General features: G+C 35.8%; 2 protein-coding genes across 2 annotated transcripts in view; one reads left to right on the plus strand and one right to left on the minus strand.

Moving 5' to 3' along the window:
• Window positions 1–27,500, plus strand: part of LOC137638746 (uncharacterized) — a 494,402-nt gene that overhangs the window by 176,711 nt on the left and 290,191 nt on the right. The window lies entirely within an intron of this gene.
• Window positions 1–27,500, minus strand: part of LOC137637980 (uncharacterized) — a 168,851-nt gene that overhangs the window by 75,988 nt on the left and 65,363 nt on the right. The window contains exon 2 of the mRNA XM_068370080.1: window positions 20,038–20,136. Coding sequence (XP_068226181.1) covers window positions 20,038–20,128 — 91 coding nt within the window. The 5' untranslated portion in view covers window positions 20,129–20,136. The remainder of the gene's footprint in view (window positions 1–20,037; window positions 20,137–27,500) is intronic.

Raw genomic sequence — 27,500 nt, forward strand, 5'->3', positions numbered from 1 at the left:
TGACTGATGTTAAGCTATCATATATATATATATATATATATATATATATACATATATATATACTGTATATATATATATGTATATATATATATATATATATATATATATATATATATATATATATATATATATATATGTATAGCTGGTCTCCACAAGCCACTAGAAAAGTTGGAAGACCTAGGACTACATGGCTGAGGGCTATGAAGCGCGAAGTAGGAGATAGTGAATGGAGAAGTATTGAATTAAATGTTCAAGATACAGACGACTAGCGATATCTAACCTAGGCCCTTTCCGTCAAATCGTAGGAAGAGATGATGATGAACAAAAAATCACTTACCTGTTTCGAGAATAGGTTCGATCCAATTTGAAAGTTGGACCGCCGTAAATAATATGAATTGGTATACAGTATATATATATATATATATATATATATATATATATATATATATATATATATATATATATATTTATTTGTTCCAACACGGAAACTTACCTCGAACTACTTTCTTAGGAGTTACCTGGAATCTCCTCTCATCCGACCAGAGTTTTGTGTAGTTTACCCTACTTCAGTTTTCTGTGAGGTCTAACCTCAGGTGGTAGGATACGTGCCCTGAGGCTAGGCCCATGTCAGGCAGCCTGCTAGCTTGGGTCTCGGTCCTCAGTAAGTTCTCTGGTCGTGTCGCGATATCATCTCGATGCTCTCCTTATCTCAGTGCGACTCTTTATGTCCCCGACTCCTATGTGTCCCGCGTGACTCCCATCTGGTATTCCTGTGCTTTCCCTTTGTGTTCCCACGTTCTCACGTGTTAACCTTGTCCTTTTTATCCTTTTTTGCTGCATTCCTTGTGCATGTCGTGCAGGGACAGAGCGTGTTCCCCGTCGGACACGTGTCCGGAGTGCGATTCGTGGAGTGAGGTGCAGTGGGTATACTTCGGTACCAAGAAGAGGAAGTCTTCCAAGAGGTCGCCCAAGAAGGCTAGCACCTCTTCGCCCTTGACGTCTCCAGGAGGAACGTCGGTTAGAGTTTCCCTACCACCTTCCCCTACCCAGAGTAGGGGACAAGGCAAGTACGTTGCGGGGAAGAAGCCAGAGGCTCCTCCCCAGGAGTCTGTTCTTCATGATAGTGGGGTAGCAGCTTCTTTCCAGGCAAGTGGTGGGCTTGAAGGTGAGGTTAGTGGGGGTCCTAGAGACGGTGCCCTTGTGCTCGCGGGTCACGTCTCGTCTGATGATCCCATGTGGAATAAAAATGTCCCTGTCTCTTCGCCCGCATCATGGGCATGTTTTTCAGGTACCTCCGCAGCTGAAGGCGCCCCAGAGAAGGAAGACTCACAGTCGGTGGGTCCAGGAGAAGACGTTCTCATTCCAGGTCCTGTTCCAGGTCGCGACATGGAAGGAGGCCATCAAGGTCCCCGAGGAAGAAACTCAGGAGGAGCAGCTCACCCAAGGAGCAATGGCTCCTCATTCCCAGCAGTAAGCTCGTGGACTGCACTACTCTCCCGGGCACTGCGGGTTGGCGTAACAGAGACAGTCCTCCTAGAAGGGCCTCAGCCAGCCACAGATTGACCCTCAGAAGGACCCAAGGTCCTCATCGGACAGGCGTAAGACCGCGAAACAGACGACTCAACCCGACCAGTGGAGGGAGTTGCCTTTTCGGACGGGCAGCCTCGTCGAGTCAGCTCATGCGAATGATCGACAGGGACGGCTTCCTCCGTCGGGCAAGCCCACGGAAGCCTCATCCCCCTCGAAGAAAGACAAACGGAGGATGGAAGCTCTCGCCTCCACGGCAGTGCCCATCCTCAGACCACATCCTAGTGTGGAGGCGCCCGTCGGTACAGCTCATCAACCCCGGACGGAGGACGCGGACGGCGACACGGAAGGCATGGCAACGGAGGACTCCGCTTATAGGACGGAGGCCCTCGTCACCACGGGAATGCCCGTCCTAACGGAGGAGTCCGCCTATAGGACGGAGGCCCTCGCCGCCACGGCAATGCCCGTCCTAACAGAGGACTCCGCTTATAGGACGGAGGCCCTCGCCGCCACGGCAATGCCCGTCCTAACGGAGGACTCTGCCTATAGGACGGAGGCCCTCGCCGCCACGGCAATGCCCGTCCTTCATCCAGAACCTTACACGGAGGTATCCGTCGGTGGAATTCTGCCTAGAGAAGCAGGCCACCAGACGGAGGACGACGACGACAACGTGGTTGGTGCGGCAGCGGAGGACTAGACGTACAGGAGGGTGATAGGGCTCATCAGATGGCAACACAGGATGGACGAACCGAAGCCACGACGGTTGAATTCCCCCGTACAGCAGGGGACCTCACTGGCTGGCTCCCTAGAGCTCCTTCGCCATCCTCGCGGTACGTCTCCCCGAGCAGACCAGATTATCGACGGAAGTCTTCGCACAAGGTCTCGGTCGACAGGCATAAGTCCGCGAAGGTTCCGACTTCTCCCGCCCAGCAGAGAGAGTCCCCTTCGGACTGGCAGCATTGTCCCAGCCTCCGGTTCTTCGATAGACGGCCCTGAATGAAGGAACCAACCAGACAACATGGGGAAGCCCCCAGCTTCATAGATCCCCGCAGGAGCTCCATCTATCCAGCGGAGGCAGCCGCTGGTTCGACCCAGCAACATGTCATCCATACCCGGTACCACGACAGCTCCATTCAGGCTTCATGGTCAACCGCTGGTATACCAGGGTTCTCACACCCTACAGATTCCCCGGGAGGGGGTAGACCCATGACGGATACCTCCGTCCCGGTGGCTCCACCCATGATGGAGCCAGCCGCTCCATCGTCCCGGCTAGCCCCATCCAAGCATTGGAGGTGGCCGCTGACACACCCATGACGGACCTCCGTCCCAGCGGCTCCATCCATGATGGATCCCGCCGTGCCATCGTCCCGGCCAGGGTTCGATTCCCGGCCGGAGCCAAGCTCTTGTCTTTGTGTGATTTCGCCTGGGGCTCTGATCCCGAGGTCGTTAAGAGAATCCAGACATTAATATACCAAAAATATATATGGCTTATTTGAATATGAAAAACACGTAAAAATGTGCAAAATTTATCATTAATTGAATGCCAAGTAACAAACTACCAATTAGCTACGATGGTGAAGATGGGTTGATTTCAATTCTAAGTACAAAATACCTGAATTCGACAGGTATAAGTACAGTAGAATTGTCATTGACTTTTATCTTTCTTCGTGGACAAGTGGGTTAGTCACTGTCTATATAAGCTTGCCGACCAGGGTTCGATTCCCGGCCGGAGCCAAGCTCTTGTCTTTGTGTGATTTCGCCTGGGGCTCTGATCCCGAGGTCGTTAAGAGAATCCAGACATTAATATATCAAAAATATATATGGCTTATTTGAATATGAAAAACACGTAAAAATGTGCAAAATTTATCATTAATTGAATGCCAAGTAACAAACTACCAATTAGCTACGATGGTGAAGATGGGTTGATTTCAATTCTAAGTACAAAATACCTGAATTCGACAGGTATAAGTACAGTAGAATTGTCATTGACTTTTATCTTTCTTCGTGGCCAAGTGGGTTAGTCACTGTCTATATAAGCTTGCCGACCAGGGTTCGATTCCCGGCCGGAGCCAAGCTCTTGTCTTTGTGTGATTTCGCCTGGGGCTCTGATCCCGAGGTCGTTAAGAGAATCCAGACATTAATATATCAAAAATATATATGGCTTATTTGATATATATATATATATATATATATACACACACATATCACAAATTTTAAGTAATTTGTATTTTTCCTAACATACTTACCGAGAACTACTTTCTTAGGAGTTGTTTGTGATATGTGTGTATACATATATATATATATATATATATATATATATATATATATATATATATATATATATATAAGGAAAATTTGTCTGGATAAGGCATGTACAAGGTTGCGTAGCAGAGATTCAGATGTTTTTTTTTTTTTTTTTTTTTTTTTTTTTTTTTTTTTTTTTTTTTTAATATGATTTTAGATCTTGGATATGGCTAATGTGAAGCTCTGCACAGGTTAGGAGTGACAATAGCCGGATGCACCAGTTAGGTGGTAACTGAGAAACTACGTAATTGTGACTAACTTTATTTCAACAGACAGCGCCAGACAGATTGATACAAGCAGATGCAGGCAGAAGCAAGTTATCAGTGCGAAGGGAGAGCGATAACTACAATACTCACAAGCGCGCACGGGCACACACACACACAACCGTTACAGTGTACACAAACTTGTGAAACACGTGCGGTACAATCTTCACCAATTGAAATTCAAAGATTCACGATTGTAAAACCAAGTTTAGTGGCTGAGTTACAGCTTTATAAAATACAAGGGTTGCTACTAATGTTTTGGACTAAGTGTTATATTCTGGGTGTTTAATCACTTCACACTGTTCATTTAGAAGAACAGTTGTGTTGTACGTCTTTAAGATCTGATCTGAGCCATCTCCATCTACATTAACGAAGAATCCAGAGTTATAATGGGTGATTTCGTGAACTCTGACCCGAATGTTTGTTATTATCATCATCTTCTCCTACGCCAATTGACGCAAAGTGCCTCTGTTAGATTTCGCCAGTCTTCTCTATCTTGAGCTTTTAATTCAGTATTTATCCATTCATCCACTGCTTAACGCTTCATAGTCCTCATCCATGTGGGCCTAGGTCTTCCAACTCTTCTCTTACATGGTGGAGCCCAGTTAAATGCTTGGTGAACTAATCTCTCTTGAGGAGTGCGGAGAGCATGCCTAAACCAAGAGCACTCCCATAACCTGAGAAGTCTTCTTGGCTCGTTAAGAGGCCCCAGAATGTGGTCTTGTATCTTAATCCTTACTTTGTCACATAGTCTTGGGTAGTGCCATAGCCTCTGTACCATGGTTTTCCACTGTCTTGGGTTAGAGTTCTCTTGCTTGAGAGTACACTCGGGCATACTATTCTATCTTATTTTCTCTTTCTCCTGTTTTGTTAAAGTTTTTATAGTCTATATAGAAAATATTTATTTTAATGTTATTACTGTTCTTAAAATAATTTATTTTTCCTTGTATCCTTTCCTCACTGGGCTATTTTCCCATTTGGAGCCGCTGGGCTTATAGCATCCTGTTTTTCCAACTAGGGGTGTAGCTGAGCAAGTGATAATAATAATAATAATAATAATAATAATTGAAATATAAAATAAATTTCTTCTTCTTTGCAATCTGCAATCTTATCACAGAAGATCCCATTTCTGAACGTTGAAATATATGGTTCGCCTCTCTCTCTCTCTCTCTCTCTCTCTCTCTCTCTCTCTCTCTCTCTACAATAACATTTTGGCTTATCCCTCTCACCTTTTAACTCATTTAGCCACTCTTACCACAGATAATCATATTTTGGCGTTTCTCTCTCTCTCTCTCTCTCTCTCTCTCTCTCTCTCTCTCTCTCTTATCTCCTTGTATATTCAATCCTTCTAACTAAACTATTTTGTCATCCACGCTCACATTTCTCTCTCTCTCTCTCTCTCTCTCTCTCTCTCTCAAGATGGCTCTCTGCCAAGACACCTCCCGAACCCCTTTTTTTTCCTTCTTCTTCTTCTTCTTCTTCCCTTACGGACACTTGTCGTCCATCGAGTCACAGCATCTTTGTTTACAATTCGTGTTGTCTTTGTTGTGAATCCCCGACTTCTTCCATTTCATTCCTCTTGCCTCCCTCGGCCTTTAATTCATTTACGTTGTTTGCTCTGTTTTAGAGGGCTCTGTTCTAGAGGACTCTGTTTTAGAGGACTCTGTTTTAGAAGGAAGGAGGAGCGGGGAAAGCACTAGAGCTTGTTGAAATACTTCGAGAGATGTTATCTTAAGCTCATCCGTTTTTGGGGGAATAAATGTATTGCGAGCCATCGTCGCGAGCGAGAGAGAGAGAGAGAGAGAGAGAGAGAGAGAGAGAGAGAGAGAGAGAGAGAGATGCCAATAGCCTTTATTGTATATCTACCTCTTTATATCAATTTCGTTATTGTAGAAATACATCACATTCTTTCAAATCATAAAAGATATTAAATTATCTTTCCATCTTTATGGTTTTTATATTCATTTCAATGATTTATGATTATTAATCTTGCAGCTTAGATAAGGATATCCCTTAATACCTGGAAACCTTTCCATGGACCTGGGAACCTTTCCATGGCTTCACCCCCCTCCCCCCACCCCCCACCATTTCTCTTCTTATCCCTCCAGCTCCCCTCCATCCCCCTACCAGCATTTCGTCTGCCTTTAGCTCCCATAGGGTATACCATACACTTCCCTTGGCACTGTGCAGGTCTGTAGGACTCAGTCGGAATCAGTGCCACGTTCAGTCACAGTCAGCAGTCCTTCTATCTGCGTAATATTTGCTGATTTTAGAATACACCAGTGGATTATACTCCTTAGAACATTTTCCTTCAGCCCTTGCTCTAATAAATATTCCTTAGAATATTTACTAATAATATTGATAACTTGTTCTCGTTACAATAAATGTTGATTTACCTTCTATATATTTTTAATCCTACGTTGTCGTATTATTATTATTATTATTATTATTATTATTATTATTATTATTATTAGGTAAGATACAACCCTAGTTGGAAAAAGCAGGATGCTATAAGCCCAAGGGGTCCAACAGGAAAAAATAGCCCAGTGAGGAAAGGAAACAAGGAAATAAATTAACTGCAAAAAGAGTAATGAACAATCAAAATAAAATATTTTAAGAATAGCAACATCAATAAGTTGGATCTTTCATAAATAAACTATATAAACTTAAGAGAAACAAGATAGAATAGCACGGCCGAGTGTATCCTCATGCAAGAGAACTCTAAACCAACATAGTGGAAAACCATGATACAGAGGCTATGGCACTACCCAAGACTAGAGAACAATGGTTTGATTTAGGAGTGTCCTTCTTCTAAGAAAGCTTCTTACCTAAGCTAAAGAGCCTCTTCTATCCTTACCAAGTGGAAAGTAGCCACTGAACAATTACGTTGTTGTAGTTAACCCTTCGAGCGAAGAAGAATTTTTTTGGTAACATCAGTGTTGTCAGATGTATAAAGACAATGAAAGGTGAGAATAGGCCAAACTATTTTGTGTATGTATAGGTAAAGGAAAAATGAGTCGTAACCAAAGAAGCCAGAAATTCCTTTAGTCGTAGTATCTCAAATATATTTCCCAAGTTTCGTGTTGACTGTTTACATGATGTTCGCAAAATATTAATGCTTCTTTGCTTGCAAATATCTGCTAATATTGTAATAATCTTATTAAGATGCTTATCCGCTTAATATGGGTGTTAATATAATTCTTAATATGTTTGAAGCCATTTTAACATTTAAAATTCATTTAAGCAATTTTTTCCAGTGGTAGAAAATATACGCAATATTATTTCCTGATAACCTCTTTTAAGATATACACGATATGCAAGATATGTATTATTAAACTCTTATGTTATTTATGTGGCTTTTATCATTGATAGAATAAAGAAGATTTCTATATATAAAAGCATCATCATTACGTAATATGTCCGTGAATATATTGATGCAGTTTAGATATTTCTTAAGACCATAATTAATAAATTTCTAACGAAAAGTATCAAAGAAGAGATTTTGAAGGAAAAAAAAAAAAAACTTTCATTCCCTTCGATTCTCAGATTTTTTTTTTCGTCTAGACAAACTTTTTCGGTTCAAAGTCCTCTCCATATTTCATTCTTTCTCCGAAAACAAAGACAATAAAAAATAAATGGAGTAATCATATACAAGTACATTTTCTTCATGTTCGTTTTATTTTTTTACTTTTTTCATTCTCTTGAATTCTCCGATTTTTTTTCTTATATAGACAGGTTTTTGGTTCAAAGTCCTCCATATTTTAATCTTCCTCCGAAAATAAAAACAATAAAAAATAAATGGAGTAATCATATACAAGTATATTTTCTTCATGTTTTTTTCATTCCCTTCTATTCTCCAATTTTTTGTTTTCCATCTAGACGAAAGATTTTGATTCAAAGTCCTCTCTATATTTTCTTCTTCTTTATTCTTCCTCCGATAATAAAGACAATAAAATATTAATGGAGTGATCACATACAAGTACATCTTCTTCGTGTTCTTTTTTTTTAAACTTTTTTTTCATTCCCTTCAATTTTCCGATTTTTTTTTTGGTTAGACAAAAGTTTTTGGTTCGAATTCCTCTATATATTATTCTTCCACGGAAAATAAGAATAAAAGAATACCTATCTTTCAGCTGTCCTCCGGGAAACTATCTTCAGAATAGGGTTGTGGTGACCGAAGCGGTAACGTCCCTGATTGTTGAACGCCAGACTGCGGTTCGAGTCCCGCTCAGACTCGTTAGTTCCTTTGGTCGCTGGAACCTCACCATCCTTATGAGTTATGGATGAGAGGTTGGGGGAGCCTATAGGTCTATCTGCTGTGTCATCAGCAGCCATTGACTGGCACTCCTTGAGCCTAGCTTGGGTGGAGAGGGGGCTTGGGCACTGATCATATGTATATATGATCAGTCTCTAGGGCATTGTCCTGCTTGACAGGGCAATGTCCCTGTCACTTGCCTCTGCCATTCATGATTGGCCTTTAAACCTTTAGTTTTTCACCCATTCTTTTGAATGCAGTAATAATGTAACTCTGTTAATTAATGAAGATATTCCATTGCTCGCATTTCCTATAAAGATTATATATTGATTCTGTAAGGAGAGGGGGGGGGGGGGGCGCAAGATGAAGGAAACCATTCTAGGAATAATAGTTCTCTGGAAATGTCTGTTTAAAATATACATACATGTATACATGTGTGACGTCACAAGACAACAACATGTAGGGAGGAATTTGGGAAACAAAATGTTAACTAAGGGCTCTCTTACATACATACATACATACATACATGCATACATACATACATACATACATACAGAGTAAATTGTTTGGATTTGTGACGTCACAAGACAATAACATGTAGGTAGGAATTGGGAATCAAAGTGTTAACTAAGTGCTCTCTTACATACATACATACATACATACATACAGAGTAAATTGTTTGTATGTGTGGCGTCACAATGCAACAACATGTAGGCAGGAATTGAGAAATAAAGTGTTTACCAAGGCTTTCATATTGCATACAGAAATTAAGACAATGGATGTCCCTGCATTCATAACGGACACCAGTGGGTGCAGGTGGATATATTGCTTACTCTCATATACATAGTAATATATATATATATATATATATATATATATATATATACATATATATATATATAAGCTAGCAATTAAACAAATGATGTGCTTTGCCACTTACATTATGACATCGAATTCAGTTGTCAGCCTCACGGGAATTTTAGTAAAAAGGAGAATTTTACTCTTTAAGCATTTATAGTTCTAAGATGGTGAATCGATTCCTTTCAGTTGATTCCCTGTGCTCATCTTCTAGAAGCTTAGTTGTATCAAACCTGGCCATTCTATGTACATTTCTGTTGGGTGCTTTAAGTTTTAATTTTAATGTGTCAATGAGCTGGTGATCACTACCAATATCTGCAGCTTTATAGCTTCTTACATTTCTGAGCTTCCTCATTCTCTCTTTATTAATTGTTGTAGCGTCCTTGCCTGGTGATTGCCAGTCTAGGGTTCGAGTCCCACTCAAACTTGTTAGCTCCTTTGGTCGCTGCAACCTCACCATTCTTGTGAGCTAAGGTTGGGGGGTCTGGGGCAGCTTATAGGTCTATCTGCTGAGTCATTAGCAGCCATTGCTTGGCCCTCCTTGGTCCTAGCTTGGGTGGAGAGGGAGCTTGGGCGCTGATCATATGTAATATGGTCAGTCTCTATGGCATTGTCCTGTCCCTTCCCTCTGCCATCCATGAGCGGCCTTTAAACCTTTAAACCTTTATGTGATCTATCTGATTTTTGCAATTACCACGTGATGAAGTCCACGCATATTTGTGAATGTCCTTTGCTGGAAGAAGAATCTCCAATAGCGAGATTGTTTGTGAAACAAAAACTTATAAAGTGTGCCCCATTTTCATTTGCAACTTCACCAAGACCCTCAACACCCATCACATTCTCTCTATATGTATATGAACTTAGGACAGGCAGTAAGTGTTTCCCCAGGACATGCGATCAAAATTAAAAGAGCTTTTGGTAAACAAAGTAAGATTATGGAAAGTAAAATGTCTTTCTTACTTCTGTTCCCTCTACTTTTCCTCCATCTTATTTTAACTTCAGTTTAACTTTTAACTTTTAATCCTCTTTTAACTTCAGAGTTTTCATCCTTTTTCCCACCAACACTGAATGACCTCCCTTGTCCCAAACGTCAAGCCGTAAGTTCCTAATTCCATAGATCCAAATAATCTAAAATAGCAAAGGACAGCCTTTACACAACTAGTGTACGCGATCCGCCAAAAATAACGACTAAATATTTAGATAGATATGCACACACGGACACACACAGATTCAACCCTTCTTATCCTGTGCCCCATTCCTCTCGGGCTACCCCCTCTCATCAGGGTATGACTATTTCTTCTCCCTCTACCCGAGAGACGGTGAGAAACCGAGTGGTTGGTTATAAGTCCCGGCCCCCTTTTCTTTATGTGTACCAATTCCCACCAGAGTATGGCTATTCTCTTTCCCCGTTACCCGAGAGACCTGGAAAAAAAATGAGTAGTTATAAGTCTGGCAATGCTGCTGAGCGTGACTGGAAAGAAATATATTTATATATATATATATATATATATATATATATATATACTGTATATAATGTGTGTAAATGCATATATACAGTATATATATATATATATACACATATATATATATATATATGTATGTATGTATGTATGTATATATACATATATACACACACACACACACACACACACACACATATATATATATATATATATATATATATATATATAATATATATATATTGTTACGGAAGGACTCGAGAAGTGCGAACCTCGTCTGTATGTTGATCGGCGGACCTCGAAAATAGCTTTTGCGTGGGCCGACGTTGATTACCAAAGCCGTGGCAAAGTGCCATCTTGTGTGCTGTCACTTTTAATGAGATTCTCCCTCCAATTATCATGAGGCTTTTCTCCTTCGAGGACGTCGCAGGAGTTACCAAAACACGATGCCATATTTACGGAGACAAGGGCGCTCGTCGTTTGTAACAGAGGGACGGAGGCGGTGCTATTTAATACTTTCGAAGGCAAGAGGAGCGGGGATTATTATAGATGGTTGAATTCACATTATGATTATTATTATTATTATTATTATTATTATTATTGTTGTTGTTGTAGTTGTTGTTGTTGTTGTTGTTGTTGTTGTTGTTATTATTATCATTGTTTTTATTATTAATATTAGCATCATCATTATTATGATTATTATTATTATTATTATTATTATTATTATTATTATTATTACTTTAAACCTTAGTTGGAAAGGCTGGATGCAATAAACTCAAGGGTTCCAACAGGGAAAATATATTATTAATATTATCATCATCATCATCATCATCATTATAATTATAATTATTATTATTATTATTATTATTATTATTATTATTATTATTATTATTATTATTACTTTCGAAGCTCCAACCTTAGTTGGAAAGGCAGGATGCAATAAACTCAAGGGTTCCAACAGGGAAAATATATTATTAATATTATCATCATCATCATCATCATCATCATTATAATTATAATTATTATTATTATTATTATTATTATTATTATTATTATTATTATTATTATTACTTTCGAAGCTCCAACCTTAGTTGGAAAGGCAGGATGCAATAAACTCAAGGGTTCCAACAGGGAAAATATATTATCATCATCATCATCATCATCATTATTATTATTATTATTATTATTATTATTATTATTATTACTTTCTAAGCTCCAACCCTAGTTGGAAAGGCAGGATGCAATAAACCCAAGGGTTCCAACCGGGAAAATAGCTCAGTGAGGAAAGGAAATAAGTAAATAAACTACAAGAGAAGTAATGAACAATGTAAAATATTTCAAGAACAGTAAAGACAATATAATGGCAGCAGGAGGATTTTGGGAGACGTTGAATGAATAAATGCCAATATATAAATCTTGTTCTCCCAATATTTCCTTTGTTATGCTTATCTCTCTCTCTCTCTCTCTCTCTCTCTCTCTCTCTCTCTCTCTCCCCCCGTAGTCAGCATGTAAGTGTCTCGATGTTTTCAATTCATTGCATCTCAAATTTATTTCCTTTTTATTCAAATGATTTAGATAGTGGACACACTCTCTCTCTCTCTCTCTCTCTCTCTCTCTCTCTCTCTCTCTCTCTCTCTCTCTCTCTCTCTCTCTCTCTCTCTCTCTCTCTTCCAACTATGCTAAAAAATGGATATTCATACCAGTTTTTTTAGATTTATTATTCTGCTTTGCGTGAGCGACAAATTTCTGTAATAATAATTTTTCTGTTTAATGAATTTTGATATAATCTGTCAAAGAATCTATGGAGTCTAACAGTCAAACCGGATGGAAACTGTTATGCACTGCATAACGATGTTAGGTTATAATGCCCTGCGGTAGGGTTGTAAAACCCTGTTCACACGATCGAGCATGCCCGACGGGCAAACAGTGATACCAGGCCACAATAGTTAGTGAAAATGAGGGTTGATGACGTCAGAAGCGGGAAAACTAAAGGCAGGGATCTGGCAACACTGTATGATGCCAGATCCCTGTCTGTGGTTTTCCCGCTTCTGCCGTCATTGAACCTCATTCTTACTAATATTGTGGTCTGGTATCTCTGTTTGCCCGTCGGTCATGCTCGATCGTGAGGACACGGCTTAAGGATACCACCATCGTACATCGCAGCGTGTTGTAGAAGGCGACTAAAAGGACAGCTACTGTCATGCAGTCTTGCTTTTTACCAAAAGGCTAGGCCCACTACTAATAACTGGAAAATGCTGCCTTGCAGCTGAACTATTTAATCGTGAGGATGGCAGGTTCATCTTTGCTAAAATTCTTGAACATGATGTGTAGTACTATGTTAGCGGTATGTTTACCTCCGCCAACGAAGTTTGGAGGAAGTTATGTTTTTGCCCCTGTTTGTCTGTTTCTTTATTTTTGAACAACTTCCTGGCCAACAATTCTACTCACAGGGTAGTGAAACTTTCAGGGATTAATTGTCATGTTGAGGCGTGGAAGTGATTACATTTTGAAAGTCCTAGGTCAAAGGTCAAGTCAAGGTAGAGCAAAAAGTCAACCAAAACAACTCTAACCTAGAAATATACTACGTAGCGGAGGTCTACATTCTCATAGTGCTTTTCTAGTTAGATGTATTTCTGAAGCAGATCTTCTAAAAGCTGTTTAAATTTTTTAAGGACATCTCTGCTTTTATGGGTTTAATTGAATATTTTTTCTTTACTTGAAGTGAATGATAGCGTCAATGACCTTCGATGTCAGGATGCCAGTGAATTTTAAATCAATCAATCAATCAATCTTGATTGGTTTCATCTCCTCTCTTCTTATTACATAGGCTTCTTTAGCCTTATACTTACATTACATATACCAGACATTCTACTTGTGGTAAATGCCACACGCAGCAAATAGGATACATGCATATTCGTACACATTATATATAACATTAATAATTTTAATGATAATAATAATTGTAATGATAATAATAATTGTAATGATAATAATAATTCTAGTAATAACCAATTTAATAATAATATTAATTTGATTTATTAATTAATAAATAATAATAATAATAATAATAATAATAATTTTAATAATTTAATTTATTAATTAATTAATTAATAATAATAATAATAATAATAATAATAATAATAATAATGATAATAATAATAATAATAATGATAATAATAATTTTTATTTGTAAAAGTTATTTTGATAGTTTTATTATCATTAACAACAACAATAATAATAATATATGCATCTAGGTATATAGATACATACATCTTTCATTTAAAAAAAAAAAAAAAAAAATATATATACATATATATATATATATATATATATATATATGTATACATATATATATATATATATATATATATATATATTATATGTAATAGTTTAACAACATAAAATACGATCGTTCAGTGAATTTGTTCAGAAGCTTTCCAAAGATTCCAAATATTTTTTGTTCATCTTTAGTCTAAGCTATTGCATCCGTAAATAAGAAAAAATGTCGAAATAGATGTGGATCTTAAATCCAGATTCAAAACATACTATCAACCGGTTCATTTGCATTTTCGCTGACATCAGCATAATTTTGAATTTTGGTCCAAGGGAGGTTATTTTAAAGTGATGACGTAAGCGTAACATGTATGTGCACACACACACACATATATATATATATATATGTATATATATAAATAAAATGTATAAATATTTGTATGTATATATATTTATATATATATTTATGCATATATATGTATATATATATGCATATACATATATGTATATGTATATATATATATATATATATATATATATATATATATATATATATATGAATGCGGACGTATGTATACTTGCATATACATATACTATATATAAATATATACTGTACATGTATATGTATATATATACACTATATGTAAATATATATATATATATATATATATATATATATATATATGTATTTACTGTATATATATTCAGATATACAGACAAACACACACATACATCGTTATGCACTGCATAACGATGTTAGGTTATAATGCCCTGCGGTAGGGTTGTAAAACCCTGTTCACACGATCGAGCATGCCCGACGGGCAAACAGTGATACCAGGCCACAATAGTTAGTGAAAATGAGGGTTGATGACGTCAGAAGCGGGAAAACTAAAGGCAGGGATCTGGCAACACTGTATGATGCCAGATCCCTGTCTGTGGTTTTCCCGCTTCTGCCGTCATTGAACCTCATTCTTACTAATATTGTGGTCTGGTATCTCTGTTTGCCCGTCGGTCATGCTCGATCGTGAGGACACGGCTTAAGGATACCACCATCGTACATCGCAGCGTGTTGTAGAAGGCGACTAAAAGGACAGCTACTGTCATGCAGTCTTGCTTTTTACCAAAAGGCTAGGCCCACTACTAATAACTGGAAAATGCTGCCTTGCAGCTGAACTATTTAATCGTGAGGATGGCAGGTTCATCTTTGCTAAAATTCTTGAACATGATGTGTAGTACTATGTTAGCGGTATGTTTACCTCCGCCAACGAAGTTTGGAGGAAGTTATGTTTTTGCCCCTGTTTGTCTGTTTCTTTATTTTTGAACAACTTCCTGGCCAACAATTCTACTCACAGGGTAGTGAAACTTTCAGGGATTAATTGTCATGTTGAGGCGTGGAAGTGATTACATTTTGAAAGTCCTAGGTCAAAGGTCAAGTCAAGGTAGAGCAAAAAGTCAACCAAAACAACTCTAACCTAGAAATATACTACGTAGCGGAGGTCTACATTCTCATAGTGCTTTTCTAGTTAGATGTATTTCTGAAGCAGATCTTCTAAAAGCTGTTTAAATTTTTTAAGGACATCTCTGCTTTTATGGGTTTAATTGAATATTTTTTCTTTACTTGAAGTGAATGATAGCGTCAATGACCTTCGATGTCAGGATGCCAGTGAATTTTAAATCAATCAATCAATCAATCTTGATTGGTTTCATCTCCTCTCTTCTTATTACATAGGCTTCTTTAGCCTTATACTTACATTACATATACCAGACATTCTACTTGTGGTAAATGCCACACGCAGCAAATAGGATACATGCATATTCGTACACATTATATATAACATTAATAATTTTAATGATAATAATAATTGTAATGATAATAATAATTGTAATGATAATAATAATTCTAGTAATAACCAATTTAATAATAATATTAATTTGATTTATTAATTAATAAATAATAATAATAATAATAATAATAATAATAATAATAATAATAATAATAATTTTAATAATTTAATTTATTAATTAATTAATTAATAATAATAATAATAATAATAATAATAATAATAATAATAATAATAATGATAATAATAATAATAATAATGATAATAATAATTTTTATTTGTAAAAGTTATTTTGATAGTTTTATTATCATTAACAACAACAATAATAATAATATATGCATCTAGGTATATAGATACATACATCTTTCATTTAAAAAAAAAAAAAAAATATATATATATATATATATATATATATATATATATATATATATATGTATACATATATATATATATATATATATATATATATATATATTTTATGTAATAGTTTAACAACATAAAATACGATCGTTCAGTGAATTTGTTCAGAAGCTTTCCAAAGATTCCAAATATTTTTTGTTCATCTTTAGTCTAAGCTATTGCATCCGTAAATAAGAAAAAATGTCGAAATAGATGTGGATCTTAAATCCAGATTCAAAACATACTATCAACCGGTTCATTTGCATTTTCGCTGACATCAGCATAATTTTGAATTTTGGTCCAAGGGAGGTTATTTTAAAGTGATGACGTAAGCGTAACATGTATGTGCACACACACACACACACATATATATATATATATATATATGTATATATATAAATAAAATGTATAAATATTTGTATGTATATATATTTATATATATATTTATGCATATATATGTATATATATATGCATATACATATATGTATATATATATATATATATATATATATATATATATATATATATATATATGAATGCGGACGTATGTATACTTGCATATACATATACTATATATAAATATATACTGTACATGTATATGTATATATATACACTATATGTAAATATATATATATATATGTATATATATATATATATATATATATATATATATATATATGTATTTACTGTATATATATTCAGATATACAGACAAACACACACATACATGTGTATATCTATCTATCTATCTATATATATATATATATATATATATATATATATATATATATATATATATATATATATATATGTATATATATTATAAAAGTATGCACACAAATTACTGGCAAAAGTTTACAATGAGAGAGAGAGAGAGAGAGAGAGAGAGAGAGAGAGAGAGAGAGAGAGAGAGAGAGAGAGAGAGAGAGAGAGAGAGAATGAATACATTGGTAATGAACATGTCAGTGGATCATTCCAAAGTGTCCGGTAACAATTCGGGATATGTAAACGAACGCTTTGTCCTTCAGCTTGATTGATAGGGATGAAATGGGGAGGGAGACTCGGTGATGACCTGTCTATCTAGGGGGGAAATTCACTGCTAGGGACAAAAGGAAATTTGTCAACAAGAAGGAATTTCCAAGCAACAGAGAAGTTCTCATATGATTTTAGGTCATTACTGGTATAGGAAACCAGTTAGAAAAGCAATGTAGCCTACTGTCTTTGCTCTAGTCACTTAAATTTTTTTTTAGATATTTTTTTCTAATAAGGAAAAAAAAGACAGAATATTTTGCCAAACGTTTAATTGGGCTCCACAAGGCAACAGAAGAGTTGGAAGACCTAGGCCTACATAGCTGAGGACTACTTAGCGTGAAGTAGATGATGATGAATGGAGAGGTATTGAATTAAAAGCTCAAGATAGAGACGACTGACGAAATATAACCGAGGCCCTTTTCATCATTAGGCGTAGGAGGAGATGAGGATATTTTTCTTCTATTCCACTGTGTTGAATTTTCAGCTAAGCGGGCGAGGAATTGGAGCTCTGTCTCTGGGGTAAGCCGTAGCCTCTTTATCATGATCTTCCGCTGTCTTGGGGTAGAATTCTCTTGCTTGAGGATACACTCTGGCCCACTATTGTATCTCATTATTTTCTTTTTCCCGGATGGTGCTCCTATAGGGCTTATAGCATCTTGCTTTTCCAACTGCGGTTGTAGTTTAGCTAGTAATAATAATAGTAATAATAAAAATAATAATAATAATATTATTATTATTATTAAGGATAATGATAATGATGATGATGATGATGATTAATAGATGATGATAATGATGATCATGAAAAAATGAAATAAGATATTACGAAATATCTTTCGATAAACAAAAATATACCAAATTTTAACACATTAAAAGACAGGTAAAGTGGTGGTAAAAAAAATAAATGAAAAAATAAATAAGTAAATAAATTAGGTAAGTTTTAGGAAAAATGGAAATGTAAATAATAAAAGAAAAAGAACATGATTCGTAAGGTGTTAGCATCTCTCTCTTCCAAAAGAAATATGATCATTTCCAAGCCATTTAACGCAAGGGTTTCCTGAACTTGGTCTCTCGGATGTCGTCGGGAGACATTTATAACATCGCTTATAAAGATTCTTTAGAGAATTTTTGCTTGAATATTTAAAAAAAAAGAAATATCTTTCTCTCTTATTGTATCATATAGCTTTTCCTAATTTTCTTTAAGGAAGACACTGGTTTTGTACCAGTTATTATTATTATTATTATTATTATTATTATTATTATTATTATTATTATTATTATTATTATTATTATTATTATCTTTATTACTATTATTATTATTATTATTATTATTATTATTATTATTATTACTTGCTAAACTACAACCCTAGTTGGTACAGCAGAATGCTGCAAGCTCAGGGGCCTCAAGGGAGAAAGTAGCCCAGTGAGGAAAGGAAACAAGGAAAAATGAATATTTTTAAAAACAGTAACAACACTAAAATAGATATTTGTGGAAGTCCATTAATTGTAAACTTATGTAAACCAGTAATCAATTGATAAAGACATATTTTTGTCGAATGAAGTATGAAGAAAAGGAATAATCATCGGTTAGTAAACTAAAGGCTTACGCCTGAAGACTTGAAAAAGCTGAGGACATATGAGGATTCCCATAGGAAACACGTTGACGCCACTAAGGCTATTGGCTTCAATAAGTACACGCACACACACACACACACACACACACACACATATATATATATATATATATATACATATATATATATATATATATATATATATATATATATATATGTATTTATGTTTATTTATGATTTATATATATACATTTATACAAATATATATATATATATATATATGTATATATATATATATATATATATATATATATGCATATATATACTGTACATATATATAAATGTATATATATATAATTAATATATATATATATATATATATATATATATATATATATATATATATATATAAAATATTCTTAATTTCTAATCAGTCATATTTGTGAAAAATACACCATAATTTGCATCCCTGGGTGGCATTTGATTATTCATTGAATGCTGTCATCAGCTACCGGGTGTATTCAAATGTAAATTTTTTGTGGGCTACGACAACAGATCAATTATTCTATCTTCAATTCTAATTTAAAATTAACAGAATTATTTTGAGATTTTTTCCCACCATAACCACGTTTCTGTTTTCATGTTGTGAATAAATATATGCTTACAGTTTATTAAAGGTGATGTACTTACGTCTCAAAAATGTGAAGACTTGGTTCTCTTGCTTGAGGGTACACTCCGGCACACTATTCTATCTTATTTCTCTTCCTTTTGTTTTGATAATTTTTTATAGTTTATATAGGAGATAATTGTTTTAATGTTGTTACTGTTCTCAAAATATTTTATTTTTCTTTGTTTCCTTTCCTCACTGGGCTATTTTCCCCGTTGGAGCTCCTGAGCTTTATAGCATTCTGCTTTTCCAACTAGGGTTGCTGTTTAGCAATTAATAATAATAATAATAATAATAATAATAATAATAGGGAATAAAAACATAAAAACCCTCATGAAACACCAAAGAATTATAATAATAATGATAATAATAATAATAATAGAGAATGAAAACATAAAAGCCCTCATGAAACACCAAAGAATTATAATAATAATGATAATAATAATAATAATAATAGAGAATGAAAACATAAAAGCCCTCATGAAACACCAAAGAATTATAATAATAATGATAATAATAATGATAATAATAGAGAATGAAAACATAAAAGCCCTCATGAAACACCTAAGAATTATAATGATTACTTACCTTCAGTCGACAGGGGAGGCTGAGGTAGAGCAAAGGTTCGTGAAAGGACCAGAGCTACTATGAATAACCCTTGTGGTCCCCCGACCATCATCCTATAATCTGGAATGAAAGAGAAATGATCCTTTAGCAAATGAATATGTATCTGCACAATGTATTGTTCAACCTGTGCAGAGGCGCCAGTTAGATGATAACTGGGAGGCGGGGTAAATGCAACTGAACTTTATTAAACAGTCATTGAGGTTATATACAGCGATGTGCGTGCAAGAACGTCACAAAAATTCAAACATGGAAGAGCATGAACTAGTATTGTAACAATAATATCTGGTCTCTTTACTGAGTGTTGAGTATCGAAGCTTCATGATATTCTTGGGTTGTTTAATATTTTCTTTGTATTTTGGATGAGAGAGAGAGAGAGAGAGAGAGAGAGAGAGAGAGAGAGAGAGAGAGAGAGAGAGAGAGAGAGAGAGAGAGAGAGAATGTTTGTTTTCCTAGAGGCTTGAATGTATATGGCTAAGCATGGCCATCATTAATATAAGTAACATTGCAGGGGAGAGCAAGTGATAAGATAAAACATCAAAACCGTTGCAGTGTACAGCGTGTATGAAACACGTTCGTTACAAACCCATGACAGAACACCGAGGATTCTAACTTCTTTGGGCCCCCTCGAAATCTCCCAAAGCCCCCCCCCCCCTGCATATTTCACGTTCTCTTTTCGTACAAAATGATATTAAAACTGAAGTAAATAATCCATATTTTTTAAATCTAATACTAAACGAAAAGCAAAGTTGCGTTTGCTTCTGTTCTTGCTGGGAAATAGTTACTCAATTATTTAAAAGTGTTTGTGGTAGCTCTAAACCTGCTAATTACTGCCCAATTTATATAACTTCAATGTTATCTAAATTGTTTGAAAGTCTTCAGCAAAACTTCTAGATAAGATTGCTGATGCAATAATCTGTTCCTTAGTTTGCGATTAGGCTTTCGCAAACGTCCTGGAGCATGTGAGCCTTTCTTACAATTTACGATGCTATACAGAAATTCCTTGATTGTGGCCAGGAAGTTGGTATGATTGGCCTTGATTTTAGTGGTGTCTCTGACTCTGAGGCCTTTGTTTCCAAACTTGAACTGATGGGATTAGGAGGATCTTTTATTAACATCACAATTAAATTTTTAAGTAATAAATTGCAAAGATTTGTTGTTGATAGGCCCCACAGTAACTAAAAGAATGTAACACATGGTGTTATTATTATTATTATTATTATTATTATTATTATTATTACTCAAACAAATAAGGTTCGTATCGAAAAAACAAGTAAATATTAAAGAATAAATAACAAACCATAAAAATTAGAATGATATTAATGAGAAAAAAAAACGAGATGAAGTCTTTCCATAAAAACAAAACTATTAATAGCGATATTATACTCATATTATTTTACTTTCCTCTTGGTAAGGGTAGAAGACTCTTTAGCTATGGTAAGCAGCTCTTCTAGGAGATGGGCACTCCAGAATCAAACCATTGTCTCTAGTCTTGGGTAGTGCCATAGCCTCTGTACCATTGTCTTCCATTGTCTTGGGTTAGAGTTCTCTTGTTTGAGGGTACACTCGGGCACGCTATTTCTATCTAATTTCTCCTCTTCTTGTTTTTATTAAAGTTATCTATACTTTATATAGGAAATATTTATTCTAGTGTTGTTACTGTTCTTAAAATATTTAATTTTTCCTTTTTTCCTTTCCTCACTGGGCTATTTTCCTTGTTGGGGCCCCTGGGCTTATAGCATCATGCTTTTCCAACTGGGTTTGTGGCTTGGCAAGTAATAATAATAATTATAAAATTAATTCATTTGTTTACATGCTAGAAAGATGAAAGACTTCATGAAAGCCTTTTCAAAAGTGGGCAAATACCCAAATCTTCAGAAGTGGGTAATTACCCAAATCCTCAGAAGTGGATAATTACCCAAATCTTCAGAAGTGGATAATTACCCAAATCTTCAGAAGTGGATAATTACCCAAATCTTCAAAAATGGATAATTAGCCAAATCTTCAGAAGTGGGTAATTACCCAAATCCTCAGAAGCGGGTGATTATCCAAATCTTCAGAAGTGGGTAATTACCCAAATCCTTAGAAGCAGGTGATTATCCAAATCTTCAGAAGTGGGTGGTTATCCAAATCTTCAGAAGTGGATAATTACCCAAGTCCTCAGAAGCGGGTGATTATCCAAATCTTCAGAAGTGGGTAATTACCCAAATCCTTAGAAGCAGGTGATTATCCAAATCTTCAGAAGTGGGTAATTACCCAAATCCTTAGAAGCAGGTGATTATCCAAATCTTCAGAAGTGGGTAATTACCCAAATCCTTAGAAGCAGGTGATTATCCAAATCTTCAGAAGTGGGTAATTACCCAAATCCTTAGAAGCAGGTGATTATCCAAATCTTCAGAAGTGGGTGGTTATCCAAATCTTCAGAAGTGGATAATTACCCAAGTCCTCAGAAGCGGGTGATTATCCAAATCTTCAGAGGTGGGTAAATACCCAAATCTTCAGAAGCGGGTAATTACCCAAATCTTCAGAAGTGGGTAATTACCCAAATCCTCTTACCAATTAAGTCATTACTCCTTGTTCCATCGTAGCCAAAGTCTTTGAAACTATCCCCTCCCCATCTCCTAACCCTGGAATCTATCCTCCTCCTCTCTGATCATCACAATGTCTTCCAGGGGACGATCAATTTCTGGATTCTATTATCCTCCTTTATCAGTATGGCCTCTCTTAGACAAGCAATTTACTTTCTTCCTCCACTAACATCTGATCATTTCTGATCCTGAACTGATCATGCTTATGCCATCTATTGATCTTTAGAGGTATTAACAGTAATTGGCTTAAAGTCTGATTAGCTAAAATCTCTGCTGTTAGCTTCATTGTGGGTTGGGGTCGAGAAGCTAAGAGCTTCCATGCTCCGGACAAATATTAAAGATTAAAATCATACTGTCAATCGGTCATGGGCAAAGAAATTGGTTCATTCCAATAACTTATTAGAAAGAAATATAGCATTTTAAACTTATTAGAAAGAAATATAGCATTTTACATATTGTAGTCTCATTTCACGCCGGTTTTGTCATCTGATGGATTCACCACTATCCATATGCAGATGATTCTACTCTCCCCCCATCCATATGCAGATGATTCTACTCTCCCCCCCCCATCCTTATGCAGATGATTCTACTCTCCCTTATTCATATGCAGATGATTCTACTCTCCCCCCATCCATATACAGATGATTCTACTCTCCCCTCATCCATATGCAGATAATTCTACTCTTCCCCCATCCATATGCAGATGATTCTATGCTCCCCTACAATCCATGTGCAGATGATTCTTCTCTCCCCCACCCTCCATATGCAGATGATTCTACTCTCACCCCATCCATATGCAGATGATTCTACTCGCACCCCATCCATATGCAGATGATTCTACTCTCCCCCCCCCATCCATATGCAGATGATTCTTCTCTCCCCCCATCCTTATGCAGATGATTCTACTCTCCTCCCACCTATATGCAGATGATTCTACTCTCCCCCCCCCCATCTATATGTAGATGATTCTACTCTCCACAAATCACCCACTATTCTTTCTCCAGTCTCAATCTTGTGTGATGCTGTCATTGCAGATCTGGGTAAGACCATTTTGAAGACACAGACAAATCTTTAGATTTTATATTTCCCCTAAAACATCCAACTATAGCAGTCTCGCACTACGTCAGCCTTTTTCAGTAATGCTTGAGCCTTTAAAAATTTCACATCCCTGATTTACCAGTTATTTTTATCCTGAAAATAAATTAAAAAGTGTCTTTGAAGTAACATATCCGTTTGTTTAAGCGTGTTCTTGAAAATGTAAAGTCATCATTTAGATGTTTTGAGTCCGTTCATGAGCTGCAAAGACAAGGGAGAGGACAACGTACCAAGGATCGACAATACAGACATATAAGCGTCCAAATATCTATTTTTCGACTCAAGGAAAATGAGTCTAGAAAATTATGTACTCAGGAGACTCGTGGGAGTTTCCAAGAACCAACCAAACCCAATGGCGGGAAAATCGTCTACACGTGCGAAGCCTTCCAAATTTCCAGGAGATTTGGCCGGTAATCACCGACCGGAAAAAAATCTTGTCTGTCCATCCGGTCTCGGACTTCCAAGTTGGAAAAATAGAAACGATATTTCTTAGGTCTTTTTGTGATCGAAGGTTTGGAATAGTAATTCGTTCAGACAATCTGTCTCCAGAAAGGTTGTCTTTTTCCTAAACTAATTCGATTACGTCATCCCACAATGCAATAGTCTCTGTGAGGTCAGTGTTGAATCGGTGGAACTTCAGAAGTTCAATATTGCAGCGAATGTTTTTCATGTTGCACAGGCTGACTTAAGTTCAGTCTTGCAGCGGCTAATTGTATGTTGAACAGACTGACAAAAGTACTTCATAAATTAAATCATGGGTCGGATATTTTTATGTTGAATAGACTGACAAAAGTACTTCAAAAGTTAAATCATAGGTCGAATATTTTTATGTTGAACAGACTGACAAAAGTACTTCACAAGTCACATCATAGGTCGAATATAATGTTGAACAGACTGAAAAAATCTCTCTTCATAGTTTATATATGACAGATCTATCCTAACGCTGTTACGGATCTTGAAATATTTCCTTGCTTCCTTTCCTCACTAGGCTATTTTTCCGTGTTGGAACCATAGGGCTTATATCATCCTATTTTTCCAGCTAGTTATGTATCTTAGATAATAATAATAATAATAATAATAATAATAATAATTGGAACGAATTTGGTAACGTATAGCATTTTGCATAATTTTTTCCAACTGAAACATGAATATTGAACCAAGAATCTTTCTTCGTCTTCTTGGTATCAAACGAAAAGTAAAGAAACTACTAATTATCATCTAACATTTTCACGGTACTTATGACCTCCTCCTCTTCTTTGTCTGCCTCTTTTCCCACTTTTATGTGGGGTCGATGTTTCTGGCCAGCTTTCTCCATCTACTTCTGTCCCACACTTCATCACCGGTTAATCCCTTTGATCGAAGGTCATCCTTGATACAGTCCATCCACCTTCGCTTTGGTCTCTCTCTCTCCTTCTCGTTCCCTGTACCTCCACTTCCATCACTTTCCTCCCAATATACTGTTCATCTCTTCTCATGACATGACCATACCACCTCAGTCTGCTTTCTTGGATTCTTTTCTGATAGTTCTCTAACTCCTGTGGTACCCCTAATCACCTCATACCTCATTAAGATTTTCTTCTTCTGTAGCATTCTATGATGAGTTATTGATTGATAATTCAATATGTATCTCGATTTTCAGCGGAGCCATTGATATCAAAGGTCTAAATGTAATTAAAAGCTCATTATGCTATCCTACAGTTAGTTTCGCCTGTAATTAGAACTTAATAGGGATAAACTTCACTCGCAGGATCGGGAGAGGTCTACTGTAGGTTGAATATCTGAGTATTATTATTATTATTATTATTATTATTATTATTATTATTATTATTATTATTGTTGTTGTTGTTGTTGTAGTTATTGCTGTTGTTATTGTTGTTGTTGTTGTTATAATTACTAAGTCACAATCCTAATTGGAAAAGCAGGATGCTACAAGCATAAAGGCTCCAACAAGGAAAATAGCCTAATGAGGAAAAGAAATAAGGAACCAATTAAAATAGTGTGTCTTATTGTACCCTTAAGCAGGAAAACTCTAACCCAAGACAGTGGAAGACCATGGTATTGCACTACCCAAGAATAGAGAACAATGGTTTGATTTTGGAGTGTCCTCCTAGAAGAGCTAATTACAATAAATAAAGAATCACTTTTGATTCTGGGAATCACTTCTGATTCTTAGGTCAAACCAAAGTAAAAAGTACGCGAGTCTCGAAAAGCCGTCATTGAAATGATCGTACCTCTGTCCTTGTCCTGATTTATATCTATTTTTTTTTATAAACCTTTCCCAGTTCCAGACCTGAATTATCTCTAATTTTTATAAACCTTTCCTAGTTCCAGCCCTGATTTATCTCTTATTTTTATAAACCTTTCCTAGTTCCTGACCTGATTTATCTCTAATTTTTGTAAACCTTTCCTAGTTCCCGACCTGATTTATCTCTAATTTTTATAAACCTTTCCTAGTTCCAGACCAATTTTTATAAACCTTTCCTAGTTCCAGATCAATTTTTATAAACCTTTCCTAGTTCCAGACCTGATTTATCTCTATTTTTTATAAACATTTCCTAGTTCCAGACCTGATTTATCTCTAATTTTTATAAACCTTTCCTAGTTCCAGACCAATTTTTATAAACCTTTCCTAGTTCCAGACCTGATTTATCTCTAATTTTTATAAACCTTTCCTAGTTCCAGACCAATTTTTATAAACCTTTCCTAGTTCCAGACCTGATTTATCTCTATTTTTTATAAACCTTTCCTAGTTCCCGACCTGATTTATCTCTAATTTTTATAAACCTTTCCTAGTTCCAGACCAATTTTTATAAACCTTTCCTAGTTCCAGACCTGATTTATCTCTATTTTTTATAAACCTTTCCTAGTTCCAGACCAATTTTTATAAACCTTTCCTAGTTCCAGACCAATTTTTATAAACCTTTCCTAGTTCCAGACCTGATTTATCTCTATTTTTTATAAACCTTTCCTAGTTCCAGCCCTGATTTATCTCTTATTTTTATAAACCTTTCCTAGTTCCTGACCTGATTTATCTCTAATTTTTGTAAACCTTTCCTAGTTCCCGACCTGATTTATCTCTAATTTTTATAGACCTTTCCTAGTTCCAGACCAATTTTTATAAACCTTTCCTAGTTCCAGACCAATTTTTATAAACCTTTCCTAGTTCCAGACCTGATTTATCTCTATTTTTTATAAACCTTTCCTAGTTCCCGACCTGATTTATCTCTAATTTTTATAAACCTTTCCTAGTTCCAGACCAATTTTTATAAACCTTTCCTAGTTCCAGACCTGATTTATCTCTATTTTTTATAAACCTTTCCTAGTTCCAGACCAATTTTTATAAACCTTTCCTAGTTCCAGACCAATTTTTATAAACCTTTCCTAGTTCCAGACCTGATTTATCTCTATTTTTTATAAACCTTTCCTAGTTCCAGCCCTGATTTATCTCCTATTTTTATAAACCTTTCCTAGTTCCTGACCTGATTTATCTCTATTTTTTATAAACCTTTCATAGTTCCAGCCCTGATTTATCTCTTATTTTTATAAACCTTTCCTAGTTCCAGCCCTGATTTATATCTTATTTTTATAAACCTCTCCTAGTTCCTGACCTGATTTATCTCTAATTTTTGTAAACCTTTCCTAGTTCCAGACCTGATTTATCTCTAATTTTTATAAACCTTTCCTAGTTCCAGACCAATTTTTATAAACCTTTCCTAGTTCCAGACCTGATTTATCTCTAATTTT

The sequence above is a fragment of the Palaemon carinicauda genome, chromosome 3 (assembly GCF_036898095.1).
Source record: "Palaemon carinicauda isolate YSFRI2023 chromosome 3, ASM3689809v2, whole genome shotgun sequence".
Classification (NCBI taxonomy): Eukaryota; Metazoa; Arthropoda; class Malacostraca; order Decapoda; family Palaemonidae; genus Palaemon; species Palaemon carinicauda.